The 21,767-nt window shown below is 32.3% G+C and overlaps 4 protein-coding genes and 2 pseudogenes across 4 annotated transcripts; 2 read left to right on the plus strand and 4 right to left on the minus strand.

Annotated features, from left to right (window-relative positions):
- Nucleotides 1-1,117: 1,117 nt before the first annotated feature.
- Nucleotides 1,118-4,261, minus strand: LOC105828837. The gene is made up of 4 exons (XM_012667372.3): nucleotides 3,815-4,261; nucleotides 3,208-3,390; nucleotides 2,025-3,081; nucleotides 1,118-1,521 (listed from the first exon to the last, which is right to left on the minus strand). Exons 1-4 carry the CDS (start codon nucleotides 4,007-4,009, stop codon nucleotides 1,439-1,441), a joined length of 1,518 nt encoding a protein of 505 aa, XP_012522826.1. The 5' UTR covers nucleotides 4,010-4,261; the 3' UTR covers nucleotides 1,118-1,438.
- Nucleotides 4,262-7,546: 3,285 nt separating this feature from the next.
- Nucleotides 7,547-9,303, plus strand: LOC118647943 (annotated as a pseudogene).
- A 299-nt stretch (nucleotides 9,304-9,602) lies between these two features.
- Nucleotides 9,603-10,822, minus strand: LOC118647944. Its single transcript, XM_036294009.1, has 4 exons — nucleotides 10,593-10,822; nucleotides 10,294-10,491; nucleotides 9,884-10,157; nucleotides 9,603-9,793 (listed from the first exon to the last, which is right to left on the minus strand). Exons 2-3 carry the CDS (start codon nucleotides 10,397-10,399, stop codon nucleotides 9,934-9,936), a joined length of 330 nt encoding a protein of 109 aa, XP_036149902.1. The 5' UTR covers nucleotides 10,400-10,491; nucleotides 10,593-10,822; the 3' UTR covers nucleotides 9,603-9,793; nucleotides 9,884-9,933.
- A 315-nt stretch (nucleotides 10,823-11,137) lies between these two features.
- Nucleotides 11,138-12,632, plus strand: LOC118647942 (annotated as a pseudogene).
- A 563-nt stretch (nucleotides 12,633-13,195) lies between these two features.
- Nucleotides 13,196-14,593, minus strand: LOC118647941. Its single transcript, XM_036294007.1, has 4 exons — nucleotides 14,184-14,593; nucleotides 13,885-14,082; nucleotides 13,475-13,748; nucleotides 13,196-13,384 (listed from the first exon to the last, which is right to left on the minus strand). The coding sequence occupies exons 1-3, from the start codon at nucleotides 14,284-14,286 to the stop codon at nucleotides 13,525-13,527; spliced, it is 525 nt and encodes a 174-aa protein (XP_036149900.1). The 5' UTR covers nucleotides 14,287-14,593; the 3' UTR covers nucleotides 13,196-13,384; nucleotides 13,475-13,524.
- A 518-nt stretch (nucleotides 14,594-15,111) lies between these two features.
- LOC105840824 (ATP-binding cassette sub-family E member 1) lies at nucleotides 15,112-20,175 on the minus strand. The gene is made up of 9 exons (XM_012687903.3): nucleotides 20,017-20,175; nucleotides 19,060-19,285; nucleotides 18,621-18,836; nucleotides 18,318-18,525; nucleotides 18,030-18,216; nucleotides 17,536-17,942; nucleotides 16,313-16,625; nucleotides 15,922-16,156; nucleotides 15,112-15,622 (listed from the first exon to the last, which is right to left on the minus strand). The coding sequence occupies exons 2-9, from the start codon at nucleotides 19,270-19,272 to the stop codon at nucleotides 15,575-15,577; spliced, it is 1,827 nt and encodes a 608-aa protein (XP_012543357.1). The 5' UTR covers nucleotides 19,273-19,285; nucleotides 20,017-20,175; the 3' UTR covers nucleotides 15,112-15,574.
- Between the last annotated feature and the right edge of the window lie 1,592 nt (nucleotides 20,176-21,767).

Consider the following 21,767-nt stretch of genomic DNA (forward strand, 5'->3'; position numbering starts at 1 on the left):
GTAGCGTACGTATTCTTTTGAAAAGAATTGTATTATTAGGACCTTTACAGGAAAGTATAGGAATCATATAGGAAACGTATAAGAAATGTAAAAAATAGGACAAAAATCTTTATCAATAAAATAATATGGCATATAAATACTATATAATAATAAAGTTTATTAAGTGCGTCTGTAGCCAACTTCATGAATATCAACATTTGTTGCATGGGTAAGGGAAACTGCAGAAAATCTTACCAATATTCCAAAACAAATACATTTACATATAAATATTTATTTATATATAAAATATAATTAAAATATTAATATGACAAACATTTCAACAAAGTAATTAAACAATTTTTTGTGTAATTTTTAATAAAAGGATACAAATTGTAATAAATAAGCAACTTAAGAAATGAATTAAATGTGTTTATTATCTTAAATAAATAAAGATATTTTAAATAATAAATTAAATAAAATTATTTTGATAACAAAGATATGGATTAATTATTTTGCATTTCCTTTGGTTTCTGAAATCTTTGGCTTCTGGAATCTTTAGTATTTTTTATATTATATTATCTTATATATACAATACTTATATATTCATATTTAAATAAAAATGCTTATGTGTATTGTTAATCGCCAAAAGTGCCATTAAAATTGCCCATATATACGAGCCTGACTGAATGGTCATGTAATCAGCTCCATGCGTGGTAACTGCGCATGCGCGAGAAATCCCACGATCTTGCACCACTGCCCCCCCCTCCCCCACACACACACAAAGAAAAATATGCAAGAGGAAAATAACTACATCAAAGTTTATTTTCTATACTTCACTTATTTGTATTATACGGACTGATAATGCCATCGATTTCTCTTAAGTTTTTTTTCTTGTTAGAGTAATTCTGGTATCTCACACTGATCAAAAACTTATCAAATATTATTTAAATTTAAAAAAGTATTATTTAAAAAAATTTAAAAGTATTATTTAAAAAATTAAAAAAAAATTTTTTTAAATTAAACATTTATTTTCTTATATTTAAAAAAAACTTCTAGAAACCCTTACGTCTTTACCATATTATCACAAGAAGTGATATCAAAAGGGGAACAATCAAGTTGTCCAAGAAACACTAAGCACTTATATCTTGATACTCCATCCTTTACTAACTTTATACCTTTATACATCACAAAATAATCATTAAACTTTTTACATTCACTACGAAGAGAATATTCATTTTATGTAGATTGTAATACATTATTGCGCTATTTATATATTGACAAATTGATTCAACTCACGATGGTTTCGTTAATATTAACTGTAATAAACTGAAATCACAACACAATACTAATGTAACAAGGGTCTCTATTATGTAACAAAGTGATTACGAGTAAATTATCTTCACTATTTTTTTCTGACTACTGCGACATAAATTCTTGCGTAGTGTAAAAACCAGTTATTTTATAGATATATATCCTGTTTAGTCTTAATAAATTTTTTGTTTTTGAAGTAATCTTCTATATACTTGTTTACACACTCTTGTTCTGAAATACACAAACAGAAGAATGTATGTGAGTATTACGAAAGTGAGTATTATGAAAGACTGTCGTTTTATCACTACATTGTGAAAATCAAGATTGATAGAGCAACAGCATCATCATCATCATCATCATCATCATCATCATCATCATTCTCATACTTTTTTCCGATGTCAATATTTACACCTCTACTTTTAATCATGTGGAAAGAAGTGATGTGTATGCATGTGTGTCCGTGTGTATTTATCTTTTAAAGAAATTTAAATCAGATTTTTTTTTCGACAATCAATTCTTTTTGTCAAAATATGGCAAACAAGATTCTCTGTATTAAAATAGTCTGTTGCTTATATAACGAAGATACAAACATCCAAAATATATTGCAAATATTTTATATTATATATTATTGAAACATAATTATATCATTACTATTGTCTTTATAAAAAATTGCACGACTTTTAAAATAGGTAATTAAAAATTATAATCATATTTAATCGATCAGTAAAACTTACCTGGAAAAGTATTTTCTAGAATGAGCATATCTGCGATGTACTTTGCAACAGCTTTGAATAGCTGACGGTCTTTGATTTTTTTTTTGTAGAATGGCATTAAATATTTCACAATCCAAGGTGCTATTCTTTCTTTGCAGGCCGATAAATGTTCCTCTATACAGATTGGTGAATCCGGCATCATTTCTTCTTCCTCAAATTCCCCGAATAAAATAAGAAATTTTTTTTTAATTCTTCTGTGTCTTTGATAATTTGTCAGCGATAACTCGGTCATCTTAGCTTTCAATTTTGAAACTTGATGCACACGTTCCACAAACCAAATAGCACTTATCTTCTGTTTTGATTTAATTTCAACAGCTTCAGTAACATTAATTTTTTTGGGTTTAATGCTTTTTTTACTTTGAATTTCCTTATAACGGTTAAAGCTAAGTCTTCCTTCATTTGTATTTACTTTTGCTACATTCAGCTTTGATACATTACTATCTAATGGGACGTGAAAGAGATTCGAAGTTGCAATAGTATCCGCTTCTGAACACATCTTATTAATTTCTTTGTCGATATTTGCCTTAGTAACACCAGAATGTTTCTCAATTAATCTTGTAATATCACTACTATCATCACTTTCGCAAAACATGTCCTGCATATGTTGTAATAAAGAATCTTGTGAATTTTCGTCATTTCTGACAGATATGTTATCCATTATATGAGAATCAATCTCATCCTGAATCTCAATTTCTTGACTAGCGCTGTTAGATTCATCCTTTGCAACATATCTGCTTTGCAGTATATCTATTTCATTATTAGAATCTTTTGTAACACTCTCGCTTTTGCAGAAGCTATTAGAATTCGTAACAGGTAATGCTACTTGCAATGGTTTCTCACAATCTATTACAGATGTGATAGACACATTTTGTACATTTATTCGGTACATTTCTGCCAAGTCCATCCACGTGTCATCTGTTTGTACAGCACAGTCAATTCTATCTTTAGGTTTTTCTAAAAACATTACTAATTGTTTATATATTTTTTTTTCGACTGTATGCGATCTTACATCTGCAATCTATAAAGATAGATAGATTACACACATACACAGTAACAAAACATTGAATATATAGAACTAGTTGATCACATTTTTCTCATACCATATTTATTTTTTCATTAATAGTTATACATTAACATTTCTCACCATTCTCAACATATTTTGCCTATATAAGTTAGCTTCTAGTGCTAACTGGACAGCATGCAGTTCCATTTGGTCTGCACATTTTTTCACTTGGACACTTGGGATATTGTTGTCATTTCGATTATAATAAGTTGTATAATTGTTAAGTAAACATTTGACAAGATAAGTTAGATAAACCGCACGGACCTGTACAAATACATGTTATACAATAAACATGATATGACAGTAGTGATGAATAAAAAAAATATTGATAATTCTTGAAAATAAAACTTGATTTTGGTTATTATAATTAACTCGATAAATATTACATTACTCTTTTAACTTTTCAGATTTAATTAAAATTTGATTGTAAAATAAAAATTACTTTTAAACCTTAGATTCATTCTGTTTAAAACATCAATTTGAATTCAAAATGTGTGGTAATATAATAAATATCTTTATAAATTCAAAGTTTTTGCTTAAATTCAAAGAATTTTTAACATATTTATTATTCTAAGAAGTATATAAGTATATGATGTAATTAAGTTTTTTAGAGAAAGTAAACCAAAAATTATCTTTTATCATCTCAAAGAAAATGTGTATTAATAAATAAATAAAAAAAAAAACATGCCATTGGAGTGAGACGTAAAAACTCATTGTTGGATTCGTCGTCAATAATATAATCATTTATAGAAAGTGTCGGTAAAGACACAGATGAGAAGTCGTTAACATTATCCGAACTAATATTATTGCCATTGTCATTGTAGACATTCTGTTCTTTTTTCAAAGTAAACGGCAGGAAAGCATCGATGTGATCAGTTGTCATTATTGTAGCGAATGTTTTTCAATTGTCACACCGCATAAAATATGACAGTAAAATTAAGACATTTGTTATACATCTCAATAACGGAATTCCCAATCAATATGATTCTACGTTATGTTATATTACATTGCATATTAATACTTGTAATAAACTAACAAAACAAATAAATGATTCAAACAAACTGCCCAACGCCCACTATCATGAAAGAGTGTCGCTCGTTCGTTTTCATTCTCCATCAGTGTAGTCAATATTCCAATATGTAATGCACCACATAAGCAAAGATGCCAACTTTGTCTTCGCCTTAAGGTGCCTTTTCATGGGCGTCAGTTGACGCCAATACAGAATATATTCTCTCTGTCGATTCTCCCCGCGCGCGTCGCGATGTACCAAAGTCCCTCCATTAATACAAACTCTATGTCCATAACAGATAAAACGAACAAGGCTAAAATAACCCGTAAGCTGTGATTGGCCAATAGCTTTGATTGATTCTTTGCTCAGTAAAGACCTATAATCAAAGATGCGCCAATGACTGCCCCCCACCATGACTGCTATCCACCATCTTGTACCCATACGGAGACTGGATGGGGGTTGGGGCCGGGGGTTGGGGCCGGGGGCTGGGGTCTGGGGCTGCGGTCTGGAGATAGTAAAGAATGCGAGCCTGCTCCAAGTTGTACGCAGCCATATAACAGGGCCCCGATTCTTGAATTCATTCGCAAGAGAAACGTATTCTCAAATTCTGATCTTACAGAAAAGTTGGAAATTTATTGGCTATCGTATGGCTATTAACCAATAAACTTGCAACTTTTCTGTTAGAGCGAGTACTTGCGTATACGTTTCTCTTGCGAATGAATTCAAGAATCGAGCCCCAGATGCAAATTTAATTTTTCTTGTTTTTCCTGAGTGTACCGTCAAAATATAGTGACCCTCGAGAGTGCAGAGATTGAATTACCTTATAATTTCTGACACATAGGCCGGTATTCATAGTCGGGTCTTATATTTAAGATCATCTTAAGTACTGTCTTAAGATGCCATCAACCAATCACAGAGCCGTATTAGCATCTTAAGACATTGTTTGAGACGATCTTGAAATAAGATTTGACTATGAATACCGGCCATATTCCTTTAACCTATACTGCTCAACACAGAGCACTCTCCCCTCTTCCTCGCCCAGCGTGGGTACGCAATGGCGGATAAACCATGTGACTCAAGTGACCAATCAAAATTGTGTTCGCCATTGGCGAATCTTTGATTATTAGTTTGTTCGTGTCGCCATGCTCCGACATGCTCACTCCAACGCATTTTAATAGGTTGGCGTCATCGGAATCAACATATTGGAGTGCGTTGGGGTGAACAGGAGCATGTTGGGGCATGTGACGCGAACAGACCCTATAGGTCTTTATTGCTCAGTGCTGTCATCAACTTATGAGCTCTAGCAATTGGCCAATCTAGCATTAGAGCACTAAAAAAGTAGGTATATTCCATAGACCTTATAGATATGGACCGGCAATTGCCTACAGTTTGTGTATAGAAAACGGTGTCCAGAAGAGGTGCGAGAGAGAAACAGACTTTTTAGTACTTCTTTCTTTAAAGTTACCGGAAATAACTCGCGCATGTCAGCGCACATGTATACATATGTATATACATATATATACACATGTTAAGTTAAAACATGTGACTAGATCCGTGACCAATCATACACATGTTAAGTTAAAACATGTGACTAGATCCGTGACCAATCATTGAATTTCAATGTATAATATGTGCAAGCATGCGCGAACCGTATTTCCGGATTTTTTAGAGAGAGAAGTATGGACACGGTTTCGCTTGGTATTGGGTGTTTACGATAATGGCTATCCGAGTAATTTTCTCTAGGACCGAAATATATGATAAGCACAACCATCTACTATCATCATGATTCGTGACAACTCAATGCTGTCCGGTATAGCCAAATCATCACGAGCAAGTTGCAAGTTGCGAGTTCCGTGAATTTGTAGCAGGTAACCTAAAAAGTACGACATAAATAATTTGATTATTACAATTAAAAATAATCTGTTTTTAATGTATGATAAGATTAACTTTAAAATAGTAATTATATGTAACACAATCATGTATTTTTAAAGTATTGTCTAAAGTAATATCAGAGATTATTTTATTTACAAATATTTTATTTATTAATTTGTCTATCAAGTTTCTATTATAACGTATATCTAACGCATATCTAACGTATATCTGTTTACAGTATATTTTAATTTACTATGCACTTGTATTACAAATCAAAAAAATTTATTGTAAACATTATTATTAGTTTTACATTAGTGAAATATTCATGCATATTTATACATAAAGATATATGATTTTTTAAAATAATGATAACACCATGTAACTTATCATTAACAGTTGTTACAAGAAAGAAAAATATGTATACTTAAATTTTTATTTTACTTGTAATCTAAAAAATATTATTAATAATGATTTATTTAGTAATTTTACATAATTTATCTCATTTGTTTCAAAGTGTTAACACCATCCGTTTAATAAAAGATGACTTTTCTAATATATATGTTAGTTAATAATAAATGATAACATTTATTGAGAATCAATGTTTAATTAAAATATTATATTAAGTTTTGAAATAATACCGTTATGATAGAAACTTGATAGACAAAATAAATATTTGTAAATAAAATAATCTCTGATATTACTTTAGACAATACTTTAAAAATACATGATTGTGTTACATATAATTACTATTTTAAAGTTAATAATCTTACCATACATTAAAAACAGATTATTTTTAATTGTAATAATCAAATTATTTATGTCGTACTTTTTAGGTTACCTGCTACAAACTCACGGAACTCGCAACTCGCAACTTGCTCGTGATGATTTGGCTATACCGGACAGCATTGAGTTGTCACGAATCATGATGATAGTAGATGGTTGTGCTTATCATATATTTCGGTCCTAGGCCGGTATTCATAGTCAAATCTTATTTTAAGATCATCTCAAGTAATGTCTTAAGATGCTAATACGGCTCTGTGATTGGTTGATAGCATCTTAAGACTGTACTTAAGATGATCTTAAATATAAGATCCGATTATGAATACCGGCCCTAGAGAAAATTACTCGGATAGCCATTATCGTAAACACCCATTGCCAGTCCATATCTATAAGGTCTATGGTATATTCTCACATCCGCCATTTTTCTTCAAACTAGCAAGTAACTAGCATAATGTTTTGTATATATAATACATCGCAATAATTTTTACAGTCTCAAGATCATAAATATCGTGTCTTCGTTTCATTGTCGTATAAAGTTTGGTGTTTCCAAAGATTATTGACGTATATATAGGCTGCGGTCCGATTTGCGCTCACAGCGCTCACGGTGCTTACAGTACTAACATTCGGTCTGATTTGTTAGCGTACTCAGAACGCGCTAACAACGATTTTATTTCGGACCGCTTGCGAACATGATTCACAGGGTACATAACCTGCGTAATAGCGAAAATTTTTAAATTTTTATTTTGTAAAAATGGATAAGGCAGTGTTACTGCAAGTAATCGACATGAGGATTCGGATGATGATGATATAGAGCCTGCAATTAAATCATCTTCAAGTAGCAGCGATGAAGATGAAGAAACTGCGAATTTGCATAGAACATTGATTTTGAGCAAATATAGGAAAAAATTAGAAAGAAGACCTCGAATTAAAGGATTTATTGAAAGAATTATCCCAAAGTATACTGCACAAGAATTTAAAACACATTTTCGGTAATATTTTTGACTCTTAATCCTATATTTATTGTCATAATCGACATTTTAACAAATTTGTAACTCGTATATTAATTTTTATAATAGATTACTTCCAGCGACTTTTGATCTTATTTTAAGGTTGATAGGACCAGGTTTGAATTCAACGAAGTACGTTGCAGGTAGGAAGCCTATTTCAGCACAAAAACAGTTACTGATGGCTCTATGAATGATGGCTACACCTGACTCGTACAGGTTTATTACGATAAGTATGTCTGGTTTTTTATGGTTATTGAATAAAAATATTAAAACAAATTATGGCTTTCAGATCTGTGTGCACGAAGTTCGACATAGGAAAAGCAACGGCAATTCGTGCTATGAGACGAGTTACATATGCTTTGCATCAATTAGCTCCACGGTTTATTAATTGGCCTCAAGGAAGAAGAGCTACTGAAGTGATGATAGCATTCGAGCGCATGAGTGGATTCCCAGGTGTGATAGGAGCCATAGATGGCACCCACGTGGAGATACGATCTCCTCAGGACGATCAGCATCAAGCCTACATAAATAGAAAAGGTTATCAATCCATATGCAGGTAACGTTTTATAAGAAGTTTCTAAATTGTATTCTAAACAATCTGTAGAGTTGTAAAATGTGAATTTTATTTTCTTCTCAGGCTGTGTGTATCCAAAATTTCTTATTCACAAGCGTTTTTATTGGTAACGCTGGATCAATGCATGACGCTCGAGTGTTTAGAATCTCGCCAGTGGCTGGTACTTAGAGCATCCAGAAATTTACTTTCCAAATGACAGTCATCTTGTTGGTGACGCTGCATATGGTATTCATCCAAACATGATGATTCCGTTTAAGGATAATGGTTATTTGAGTTATAGGCAAAAGAACTTCAACTTTTGTCAATCTTCAGCTCGAATTATGATTGAAAGGGCCTTTGGTATCTGGAAAGCGCGCTGGAGGAGTGTTTTAGACTGTTTGCCTATGATTACATTACAGAAAATACCGGAATATTTAATAGCAACTACTGTCTTGCATAATATTTGCATTTTAAATAAGGATTTAATTGATACCAATGTAATGTCAAGCCAAAACATTCAGCATGGTAGATTGATATTAGATAGAGTGAATGATGGCAATAGAAAATGACAAAGGATAATGAATAATTTAATTATGAGATACAATTAATGTGCTTTTTTAAAAGTATAATATATCTTTTTATTAACCTTTATAAATTCTTTATAAACTATAAATATATAAATATATGAATTAAATTGTTTTAGCCCTAAGGCTTTTTATTTCTATGCGCCTGTCCTAGTGTAATGCTTTTATATTTAAACATAACATCAGTATGTGAATACATCAGTATGTGAATTAGATTTTTAAACTAAACTTACTAAACGATATTATATTAATAATTTATATCTACGAAGCGTAGAGCGACTAATATTATAATAATATCACATAAGTCAGTACAGTCGTAAATTGGAACAGGTACATAAATTTGTAAGAAATCATAATAAAAAAGCAACTATAGAAACTACAAATTTTAACACATTTACATTAACATAAAAATTGCACACAATATAGGAACTCAAAGCAAATTTTTTTGCAATATTGCAGATTAAGTGAGTGTAATAATAAAAATAAAATGATAATAAAATCAAAGGACGTAACATTTTTCATATAAGAGTAGTTAGTCAAATAATTTTTTCCCTGAAATAGCTTCGCAGAATTTTTTCAGTATATCCATTTTCTCTCTATGTTGTTTTTCTTTTTGTTCTTTTAGTTCTTGCAGTTCAACTAGCTTTTTTTCCTCTTTTCTCTTCTCTCTCTCCTGTCTATCTTGTTTCATTTGCTTCATAAATTTATCTAAAACTTTTTCAGATTTTGGCTTCTTAGTGGCAGGCATTTCCATAATATTCATATTCTCATCTGTTGAACTTGCCGAGGATGAAGGTCCAGCCTCTGTTGCTATTGCTTTCGGATTGGCCCATCCTGATTTTCCGAATAATTCATACATTTTCTAAAAGTAAAAAAATATATCACAGTTACACAGACTTATTTATGTGTAAAAAAAACTAAAGCTGAACATCATGCATTGTGGATAATATACCTCAAAATATTGCCATGACTTTCGATCCTTTCCTGATATGTTATTGTGGTCTATGATATTTCGATACATTTTTTCATGCTGTTCATTTTTGACTGACATTGTGTGCCTGACACTGCAATTCCTGGATCAATTTTGTTCATATCGCTTGCAATGCTACTCCAGATTTTTGAATGACGTTTTGTACCTGATGAGAACTCATTCATCCGTTCCTCATATCTTTCCAAGAGCAAATATACATTCTTCGATGACCATATGAATAAAGACTTGTCATTCTCTATGAGATATCCAAGAGATCATTTAATTAAAAACAATGACCCACAGAGAAATGACCCATCAATTCGATGTCGAATCCATTATCATTTATCATTTCTCGCTAAATTATGATTAGGCAATAGTAATTAAATTCATACCAGTTGACTCATCGACATTTCGTATCGAAGTGTCAGACGATGGGATATGCAGGGTATCTGCCTCTGAAGCAAACGAAGATGGACCAGGAGATAAATCTTCCTCCATACAAACATTTCCTTCACTGGTTTCGCAGATCTGAGGAACTGTCACATTTTTTCGCTTTTCTTCATTTATCAATTGCAATAGAAATGCTTCGTCTGTAAATTTTTTATTGCAAGAGTAGTAACATTAAAATTATTGAATTGTGCAAAGTTAACCTATAAAGTCAGTATACATTATATATTTTATTTTTCCTTACTTTTCTTTGCTCTCGCAGCTTCTGCTGCTGTTAACTTAAGTATTATGTTTTCTCCCGTGTCCTCTATGGCTGCGGTCCGATTTACGCTTACAGCGCTATCAACGCGCTCACGGTCGGTCCGATTTATTTGGTGAGCGTTTTCTGTGAGCGAAGTGACGTCATGGATTTTTGAATTTGCGTGCTCATGGTGACCATGCTTGGGAGATGGGTCAGCGTGAGCGACGGTGAGCGCTTACGTCAATTTGCGCGGGAAAAATGAAAGTAACGTTCAGTACGTTCACTGGCGTGTCTTACATGTGCCTTACATTGTTTTGAAAATGACGGAATTTCGCAGAATTTTGTTTCCAGTCTATATAGGCTGCGGTCCGATTTGCGCTCACAGCGCTCACGGTGCTTACAGTACTAACATTCGGTCTGATTTGTTAGCGTACTCAGAACGCGCTAACAACGATTTTATTTCGGACCGCTTGCGAACATGATTCACAGGGTACATAACCTGCGTAATAGCGAAAATTTTTAAATTTTTATTTTGTAAAAATGGATAAGGCAGTGTTACTGCAAGTAATCGACATGAGGATTCGGATGATGATGATATAGAGCCTGCAATTAAATCATCTTCAAGTAGCAGCGATGAAGATGAAGAAACTGCGAATTTGCATAGAACATTGATTTTGAGCAAATATAGGAAAAAATTAGAAAGAAGACCTCGAATTAAAGGATTTATTGAAAGAATTATCCCAAAGTATACTGCACAAGAATTTAAAACACATTTTCGGTAATATTTTTGACTCTTAATCCTATATTTATTGTCATAATCGACATTTTAACAAATTTGTAACTCGTATATTAATTTTTATAATAGATTACTTCCAGCGACTTTTGATCTTATTTTAAGGTTGATAGGACCAGGTTTGAATTCAACGAAGTACGTTGCAGGTAGGAAGCCTATTTCAGCACAAAAACAGTTACTGATGGCTCTATGAATGATGGCTACACCTGACTCGTACAGGTTTATTACGATAAGTATGTCTGGTTTTTTATGGTTATTGAATAAAAATATTAAAACAAATTATGGCTTTCAGATCTGTGTGCACGAAGTTCGACATAGGAAAAGCAACGGCAATTCGTGCTATGAGACGAGTTACATATGCTTTGCATCAATTAGCTCCACGGTTTATTAATTGGCCTCAAGGAAGAAGAGCTACTGAAGTGATGATAGCATTCGAGCGCATGAGTGGATTCCCAGGTGTGATAGGAGCCATAGATGGCACCCACGTGGAGATACGATCTCCTCAGGACGATCAGCATCAAGCCTACATAAATAGAAAAGGTTATCAATCCATATGCAGGTAACGTTTTATAAGAAGTTTCTAAATTGTATTCTAAACAATCTGTAGAGTTGTAAAATGTGAATTTTATTTTCTTCTCAGGCTGTGTGTATCCAAAATTTCTTATTCACAAGCGTTTTTATTGGTAACGCTGGATCAATGCATGACGCTCGAGTGTTTAGAATCTCGCCAGTGGCTGGTACTTAGAGCATCCAGAAATTTACTTTCCAAATGACAGTCATCTTGTTGGTGACGCTGCATATGGTATTCATCCAAACATGATGATTCCGTTTAAGGATAATGGTTATTTGAGTTATAGGCAAAAGAACTTCAACTTTTGTCAATCTTCAGCTCGAATTATGATTGAAAGGGCCTTTGGTATCTGGAAAGCGCGCTGGAGGAGTGTTTTAGACTGTTTGCCTATGATTACATTACAGAAAATACCGGAATATTTAATAGCAACTACTGTCTTGCATAATATTTGCATTTTAAATAAGGATTTAATTGATACCAATGTAATGTCAAGCCAAAACATTCAGCATGGTAGATTGATATTAGATAGAGTGAATGATGGCAATAGAAAATGACAAAGGATAATGAATAATTTAATTATGAGATACAATTAATGTGCTTTTTTAAAAGTATAATATATCTTTTTATTAACCTTTATAAATTCTTTATAAACTATAAATATATAAATATATGAATTAAATTGTTTTAGCCCTAAGGCTTTTTATTTCTATGCGCCTGTCCTAGTGTAATGCTTTTATATTTAAACATAACATCAGTATGTGAATACATCAGTATGTGAATTAGATTTTTAAACTAAACTTACTAAACGATATTATATTAATAATTTATATCTACGAAGCGTAGAGCGACTAATATTATAATAATATCACATAAGTCAGTACAGTCGTAAATTGGAACAGGTACATAAATTTGTAAGAAATCATAATAAAAAAGCAACTATAGAAACTACAAATTTTAACACATTTACATTAACATAAAAATTGCACACAATATAGGAACTCAAAGCAAATTTTTTTGCAATATTGCAGATTAAGTGAGTGTAATAATAAAAATAAAATGATAATAAAATCAAAGGACGTAACATTTTTCATATAAGAGTAGTTAGTCAAATAATTTTTTCCCTGAAATAGCTTCGCAGAATTTTTTCAGTATATCCATTTTCTCTCTATGTTGTTTTTCTTTTTGTTCTTTTAGTTCTTGCAGTTCAACTAGCTTTTTTTCCTCTTTTCTCTTCTCTCTCTCCTGTCTATCTTGTTTCATTTGCTTCATAAATTTATCTAAAACTTTTTCAGATTTTGGCTTCTTAGTGGCAGGCATTTCCATAATATTCATATTCTCATCTGTTGAACTTGCCGAGGATGAAGGTCCAGCCTCTGTTGCTATTGCTTTCGGATTGGCCCATCCTGATTTTCCGAATAATTCATACATTTTCTAAAAGTAAAAAAATATATCACAGTTACACAGACTTATTTATGTGTAAAAAAAACTAAAGCTGAACATCATGCATTGTGGATAATATACCTCAAAATATTGCCATGACTTTCGATCCTTTCCTGATATGTTATTGTGGTCTATGATATTTCGATACATTTTTTCATGCTGTTCATTTTTGACTGACATTGTGTGCCTGACACTGCAATTCCTGGATCAATTTTGTTCATATCGCTTGCAATGCTACTCCAGATTTTTGAATGACGTTTTGTACCTGATGAGAACTCATTCATCCGTTCCTCATATCTTTCCAAGAGCAAATATACATTCTTCGATGACCATATGAATAAAGACTTGTCATTCTCTATGAGATATCCAAGAGATCATTTAATTAAAAACAATGACCCACAGAGAAATGACCCATCAATTCGATGTCGAATCCATTATCATTTATCATTTCTCGCTAAATTATGATTAGGCAATAGTAATTAAATTCATACCAGTTGACTCATCGACATTTCGTATCGAAGTGTCAGACGATGGGATATGCAGGGTATCTGCCTCTGAAGCAAACGAAGATGGACCAGGAGATAAATCTTCCTCCATACAAACATTTCCTTCACTGGTTTCGCAGATCTGAGGAACTGTCACATTTTTTCGCTTTTCTTCATTTATCAATTGCAATAGAAATGCTTCGTCTGTAAATTTTTTATTGCAAGAGTAGTAACATTAAAATTATTGAATTGTGCAAAGTTAACCTATAAAGTCAGTATACATTATATATTTTATTTTTCCTTACTTTTCTTTGCTCTCGCAGCTTCTGCTGCTGTTAACTTAAGTATTATGTTTTCTCCCGTGTCCTCTATATAGACTGGAAACAAAATTCTGCGAAATTCCGTCATTTTCAAAACAATGTAAGGCACATGTAAGACACGCCAGTGAACGTACTGAACGTTACTTTCATTTTTCCCGCGCAAATTGACGTAAGCGCTCACCGTCGCTCACGCTGACCCATCTCCCAAGCATGGTCACCATGAGCACGCAAATTCAAAAATCCATGACGTCACTTCGCTCACAGAAAACGCTCACCAAATAAATCGGACCGACCGTGAGCGCGTTGATAGCGCTGTAAGCGTAAATCGGACCGCAGCCATATACAAAACATACCTAATTTTTCCTGCTAGTTAGAAGAAAAATGGCGGACGTGAGAATACTCACTTTTATAGTGCTTTACTAGCATTAGTGCGATTCTGTAACTCGTTGAGGGCCGATTTCATCAACTTTGGTTACCTTAACCGGTCGGTTATTCCATTGAAATTGACCAATCGCATTTGTTAATTTCACTTAACGACAAATACGATTGGTCAATTCCAATGGAATAATCGGCCGGTTAAGGTAACCGGAGTTGGTGAAATCGGCCCTAAGAGGTATTGGTATCATACAGTTGTTGCGCAGATATTTTATATGGTAAAAAAGCTGCGCAACGACAGTATAACGATACCGACACCTCTTAACGAGTTACAGAATAGGCCTACAGTGGAATTCCGTAACTCGTTATCTCGTCGTTATGTGTTATAACGACAGTTGCGCAGCTTTTTTACCATATAAAATATCTGCGCAACTGTCGTTATAACACATAACGACGAGATAACGAGTTACAGAATTCCATCACTGAAGAGGCAATATACAGAAAACGTAAGAATGGAAATGAATAATAATTCGATAAGTCATTTGCATATTGTTAGTGATATTATTCCATTGTTATATAGCAGACGTACATGTAAATATGCTCAGGATACTAAAATCTTATTCTAGATTAAATATGTGCAATTATAGTTTGACGAATACTTGGGAGAAATCCATTTTTACAATACATTGTCAACTTGTTCATCTTGAAATAATCCATTTTGCATACTTATCAAATTAATTATCTTATAACTGTATGTGTAATAATATATTTTGCATTATTTGCATAATAAAATAATTAGTTTTCTTACTAAAGAAATATTCCTATTAAATAATATTCCAAATCACATAGAACATACAGTATTAACATTATAATACGAAATACATTGTATGTTGATATTATATTCTTGGCATTTAAAAAGTATAAAGATAAGAAAATTTTCTTAATAATAATAATTTTATATATGCTGCAGTTCAACTTGCACCATGATAATAGTGTGTATTTTATTCTTCCAAAAAGAAATATTGGCCAGCTCTTTTTTGTTCCAAGTCCTATAATAAAATAAATTAAAACTGCGAAATTGCGCCTTTAAAATATGGACAAAGTGTTACACGTACACTCACGCATACGCATACGTATTATAAATGAAGAATAAAGAAAAAAAAGCTTTTACCAGCTGCTATTTACATAAAGTTGTTACACAAAAAGTTGGAAAAAAAATTTTACATTACTCAATTAAACTGCAATAGACTATAGCTATCAAAGGAATATTGGCAATTGAACATTTTGAATATATTTTCTATCTTTAAAAAAAATTATATTAAAATACGTAAAGTTATGATATACATACCTTTACTGACTGATTTTTATTGATTCTTGGCCGAAAATTATTTGGATCTCTTCTGAAAGTGATACCTAATAGTTCCAAAAATCTATTCATACCATTTAACAAAGATTGAGGACTATGAGCAGTAGTTGCTAAAGACGGTGTACCAGAAAATACTATTACACGATCAGCCAAATATGTAGCCATGATAAAATCGTGCTCCACTACGAATCCTGTTTTTTTTGCATGTAATATAAATCTGAAATATATATATATATATATATATAATTCAATATATTGGCGCGCACCCACGCCCATGCACGCACGCACGCACGCACACACATCTCTAGACGCTGATATTTAAATATATTTATATTTAATTACTTTATATTAGAAAATACTATACATAAAATACCTTTTAATGACCTTTGCAGCAACCAAACGTTGTTCGGAATCCAAATACGCGGATGGTTCGTCAATCAAATAGACATCAGCTGGTTTTCCCAGACAAAGGGCCAGAGCAACTCGCTGTAATTCTCCACCAGAAAGATTCTGTACTTCTTGATCCATGATGTCGTCAATTTTTAAAGGCTTCATTACATCAGTAACAAATTGAGGATGCACGTAAGCGTCTCGGATTTTCTCATGTAACAGTTGTCTGACAACACCTTGGGATTTTGGGCTTATCTTTTGTGGTTTATAACTAATGTGAAGTTGAGGAATACTTTCTGCAAAATAATTCTTATAATGTATAGCATACATTTTTTACCTTTTTTAAAACTTGAAAACATTTAAGAAATAATTAAAAAATGAAAAAATAATTTTATAATTATTAAATTTTATTTTTACACAAAGAATTTCTTATAAATCAAGTTTTATTACATGCATTATATTTATTTGGTATATTACACACAGCATGCGCGCGCGCACGCACGCTCACACACCACACACACATACACACACGCGCGCGCGCGCACACACACACAATTTATGTATATAAAATATCACATTTAGAATTTTATTATTCCTGCCCCCCCCCCCCCCCACGGCCTTGAGTAGTACTGCCAGATACACTTGATCTGTTCCTTTTAGCTGGACTGTTGCAATAAGTTAGAATGAGAAAAAATATGCTTGTCTTGCTTTAACTTATTGCATCAGTGTAGTAATGCAGCTAAAAAGAACAGGCCAACTAAGTATCCTTCATACTTGTACTTAAGGTTGTGCCATGTCACAAATTTCAAAATTATGTTTGAAAAACAGATTATTTACATAATGTTTACAAATCTTTTTCTTGTGCCCAATAAAAGTAATGTAAATTATTATAAATTGGGTAATTCAATACAGAAAATAATAGTTTATTAAATTGTTAATATATTTGACTTTAGTATTGCTAAAATAAAAATGAAAAAAAATTTTTTTTATTTTTGAAATCTGAATCTTCTATGATCCATTATTATTTTTGAAATCTGAATCTTCTATGATCCATTATTATTTTTATAGATGACATGTAAAACATAGTTACAAATATACCCACATAGTTTATATTGTATACATGTAATGCAGCTTACGTGTATATTATGTGTAAATTTCTAATTCTGCTTGTATTTATGCATAGATCTACATATATGCTATTCATACCTGATCCATCATCTGGAGGCAAGTTGCCAGCCAGCATTCTGATAAACGTTGTTTTACCAGTTCCATTTTCGCCTAATAAAACAAGTATTTCCGAATCGGTAAATTGTCCTTTCTCGACGTTCAATTTAAATGTTCCCATTGTTTTTGTCATAGCAGGATACTCGTAGTGATTCATGCGCTTAACTTCTTCCTCGGTTGCACTTTCTGCTACTTTAAACACAAGAGATTCTTCACGAAATCGTAAATTTTCTGTGGGAACAAATCCATCGAGGAAGATGTTTATCCCTTCTCTTACAGAAAAAGGCATGGTAACAACACCATATGCCCCAGGAACGCCATACAGGCAACAAATAAAGTCAGACAAATAGTCCAGAACTGATAAATCGTGCTCCACTACTATTATAAACCTGATATATTCAAACATATAATATTAATAATATATTAAATAATTTAATATTAAATTATTTCCTATTTATATCTTCTCTTTTACTTACTTATCTGGATGAATCAGAGATCTAATAGTTACAGCGGCATTGAGACGCTGTTTGACATCTAGATAGGAAGAAGGTTCATCAAACATAAAAATATCTCCGTTCTGAATACATACCATTGCACAAGCAAATCGCTGAAGCTCACCACCAGAAAGTGCTTCGATACCACGGTCACGTATATGTAGTAAATCTAAGAAAAATAATGCAAAAGTATCATGAAAATAATTGAATTTTTTCCTTTGCTATCCAAAATTAACTTTTACAAAAACAAGGATAAAGATTCCTACTTACCGAGCATTTCGCAAATTTCCATCTGATTTTTACATTCATCTTTTTTATCTAACAGTTGCTGTACAGTACCTTTTACAGCTTTAGGAATTTGGTCAACATATTGAGGTTTAATAAGTGCCTTCAAATCATCTTCCAAAATTTTGGTAAAATAATTTTGCAATTCGCTACCTCTGAAATGACTCAAAATTTCTGTCCAATCTGGTGGATCCTGCTCAAATGAACAAAAAGCTTTCTGTGCATTTGAACAAGTTTAGATACGTATGTATACATGTGTTACATATATTACGAAGTACAACTACATACGGAATATCTGCCCAAGTTTGGTTTTTGCTTGCCAGCTAAAATTTTAAGAGCAGTTGATTTACCAATCCCATTAGTTCCTACAAGTCCAAGAACTTCACCAGGACGTGGAATAGGAAGTCTATGCAGTTTAAACGAGTTTTTAGAATAACGATGGGTTGTTTCTTTCTCTAAATTACTGGGAAGATTGATAATAGATATCGCTTCAAAAGGGCATTTCTGCAAGAAGTGATTTTTTATTGTCATCAACGTTAAAAGTCAATTATTATATAATACAAAGAGATAAACATATACATTTGCACATAAAGTGCAGACAATTTTATATACTTTATTCGATTCTCGACATTTAATAAAAAGTATCAGTTTTGAAACAGTCAAATTAATTTGATTAAAAAGTCATAAAACAAAATTATCATATAATTTTATTACATAATAATATTACTTTAACACATATACCACATCCAATACATAATTCCTCTGAGATGGCTGCTATTTTACTATTTGGATTAACCTCTATACAAAGTTTTCCCATTCGTACTACAGGACAAGATCTTTTGCATTCTTGTCTACACCGTTTAGGTTTACATTTATCAGAATTTACGATAGCTATACGGGTCAAGCGATCGGTTTCCTCCATTGATTTTTTTGGTGGCATGGTTGATGATGTGCTAATTTAAGGATAAAAAATAGCTTTAAATATCAATGACAGATTGAACAAAAAATATATCGTAAGAATATACAATAATACAATATACATACAAATAATAAACCATACAACAAAATCTTTAAAAATAATAAAGTACAAAATAACAAAACAGATAAAATACCTAACATTAACTTAAATGTAGCATTTTAAACAATTCAAACAAAATTTTTCATTGTAATCGTTGTACGTGTATATGTATATATATATATATATATATATATATATATATATATATATATATACACATATACACGTACAACGATTACAATGAAAAATTTTGTTTGAATTGTTTAAATATATATGTATATGTATATGTGTGTGTGTGTGTGTGTGTGTGTGTGTGTGTGTGTGTAATATTATTAATCATTAACAAAATTGAGCAATAAAAAGGAAAAGTAGATTAAGTAAATAAAAAAAACAGAATAGCTAATAAAATAACTAGGAAACCAGAATTAGCAAAAATAAACATCAAATTGTCACGTTAATCGAATTGTAATTATCGTGAATATAAAAGCTGTTAAATGCACGCGACTTATAACCTATCATTCAATTTTTAAATGCTAAAGGATTTCGAAATGTTTACGATATAAATATCAATACACGATATCAATACTATTGTGGTGGGAAAAAATAATTTATCCTACATATAGAAGTTACAATAGAAGAATTACAACAAGATATATTAATACATACGGATCAGACAAGTAAAAAACGTGGACGTATCCAAAGGAAGTGACTCTGAGTGAACTAGTGAACCTTTGCTTTGCAACGCGTTCCAAATGTTCCGATATGTTCTGTGTGTAGACTGGTGAACTGTGGCCAACTGTGGCGTGCCGTTTCTCTTTCGAAAGGATCTTGAGGATCTTGATCTATCTTCATGTTTATACGCCAGAGTTCGCTGACACTCAATCAGAGGTCTGTTCTTTGTCGCTGCATTACTGAACTGGGTATCGATCATATAATTTTTCTCTTAGGACGGAAACGTGAAAGAAAGGTTTCAAGTTACTGTCTTTTTCTATTCAACACCAATAGAAAGAGATAATTATATGAAACTTTTCACTAAGGCACTATAAAAGTGAGTATTCTCCATAGACCTTATAGATATGGACCGGCAATTGCCTACAGTTTGTGTATAGAAAACGGTGTCCAGAAGAGGCGCGAGAGAGAAACAACAGACTTTTTAGTATTTCTTTCTCTAAAGTTACCGGAAATAACTATCGCGCATGTCAGCGCACATGCATACATATGTATATACATATATATATATATATATACACATATTAAAAGCCTGTTCTTTTTAGCTGCATTGATGCACTGATGCAATAAATTAAAGTGAGACAAATATATTTTTTCTCATTCTAACTTGTTGCACCAGTACAGCAGTGCAGAGAAAAAGAACAGGCCATAAGTTAAAACACGTGACTAGATCCGTGACCAATCATTGGATTTCAATGTATAATATGTGCAAGCATGCGTGAAACATATTTCCGGATTCTTTAGAGAGAGAAGTATGGACACGGTTTCGCTTGGTATTGCCAGTCCATGCTCTAGTTTACACCGAGCACTTGGTACGCGTATCAAGTAGTGAATTTAGCTTTGAATTTTTAGTTATTTGTGTAATTTTTATTCATTTATTAAATCAAATGTCATAAATCATTTATATAATATTTATTGTTTGACATATATGCGCGCATACGTCAAAACCGACTCTGCAAACCTTGGATTTACTACTTTAACAGTGTTACTAACCTGCAGAAATTGAAACGGTATTGCCTAGAGAATTTGGTTAGTACCAACATTTTCTCATCTAGTTTTCGGGAAAATGTCGTGTAACCACCAAATGCTCGGTGTAAACTAGTAGAATGAAACGAAGACATGTGGTTTGTTCGCGTCGTCATGCTCCGACATGCTCCTACTCACTCCAACGCATTCTAATAGGTTGGCGTCATCGGAATCAACGTATGAGAGTGCGTTGGGGTGAATAGGAGCATGTTGGGGCATGTGACGCGAACAGACCCACGATATTTATGATCTTGAGACTGTAAAGGCTCTCACACATGAATTGACATAACTGTAACAGTAAGGTTTCGACCAATCACGTACTTGAATTAGCCGGTTACGGCAAGTTACGGTTATGGTCGCCCAATCCGACGCGTCAACCCCCTATCGGGGATATGTCTTTAATTATTATGCAGTACGCATTACTCAGAAAATATTAATCTATGCCTTTATTTTTAAATTATAATTGAAATATTTTGTATAATATTTCATAATTTGCAATTATCAATTATATATAAGTAGTATTTTTTAATAAAAAAGTTAATCTTACATGTATGTCGACATTGAACTACAAATTATGGTAAACTATACACAAAAACATAATATAATATAAGAGCAAATACTATACATGCAAATTCTGCACATTTTTAAAAACAATGTATGAA

This window comes from Monomorium pharaonis, chromosome 11 (genome assembly GCF_013373865.1).
Source record: "Monomorium pharaonis isolate MP-MQ-018 chromosome 11, ASM1337386v2, whole genome shotgun sequence".
NCBI lineage: Eukaryota > Metazoa > Arthropoda > Insecta > Hymenoptera > Formicidae > Monomorium > Monomorium pharaonis.

Bases quoted from the DNA above. Each gene is read 5' to 3' on its own strand.
- LOC105828837 (XM_012667372.3), bottom strand. From the start codon at position 4,009: ATGACAACTGATCACATCGATGCTTTCCTGCCGTTTACTTTGAAAAAA. The intron at 3,082-3,207 runs GTGAGAAATGTT...CTATCTTTATAG, and splicing joins GGCAAAATATGTTGAGAATG to ATTGCAGATGTAAGATCGCA. The intron at 1,522-2,024 runs GTAAGTTTTACT...TGTGTATTTCAG, and splicing joins TCTAGAAAATACTTTTCCAG to AACAAGAGTGTGTAAACAAG.
- LOC118647944 (XM_036294009.1), bottom strand. From the start codon at position 10,399: ATGGAGGAAGATTTATCTCCTGGTCCATCTTCGTTTGCTTCAGAGGCA. The intron at 10,158-10,293 runs GTATGAATTTAA...GATATCTCATAG, and splicing joins AAATGTCGATGAGTCAACTG to AGAATGACAAGTCTTTATTC.
- LOC118647941 (XM_036294007.1), bottom strand. From the start codon at position 14,286: ATGACGGAATTTCGCAGAATTTTGTTTCCAGTCTATATAGAGGACACG. The intron at 14,083-14,183 runs GTAAGGAAAAAT...AAAAATTTACAG, and splicing joins AGCTGCGAGAGCAAAGAAAA to ACGAAGCATTTCTATTGCAA. The intron at 13,749-13,884 runs GTATGAATTTAA...GATATCTCATAG, and splicing joins AAATGTCGATGAGTCAACTG to AGAATGACAAGTCTTTATTC.
- LOC105840824 (XM_012687903.3), bottom strand. From the start codon at position 19,272: ATGCCACCAAAAAAATCAATGGAGGAAACCGATCGCTTGACCCGTATA. The intron at 18,526-18,620 runs GTATGTAGTTGT...TCATTTGAGCAG, and splicing joins CAAACTTGGGCAGATATTCC to GATCCACCAGATTGGACAGA. The intron at 18,217-18,317 runs GTAAGTAGGAAT...TATTTTTCTTAG, and splicing joins GGAAATTTGCGAAATGCTCG to ATTTACTACATATACGTGAC.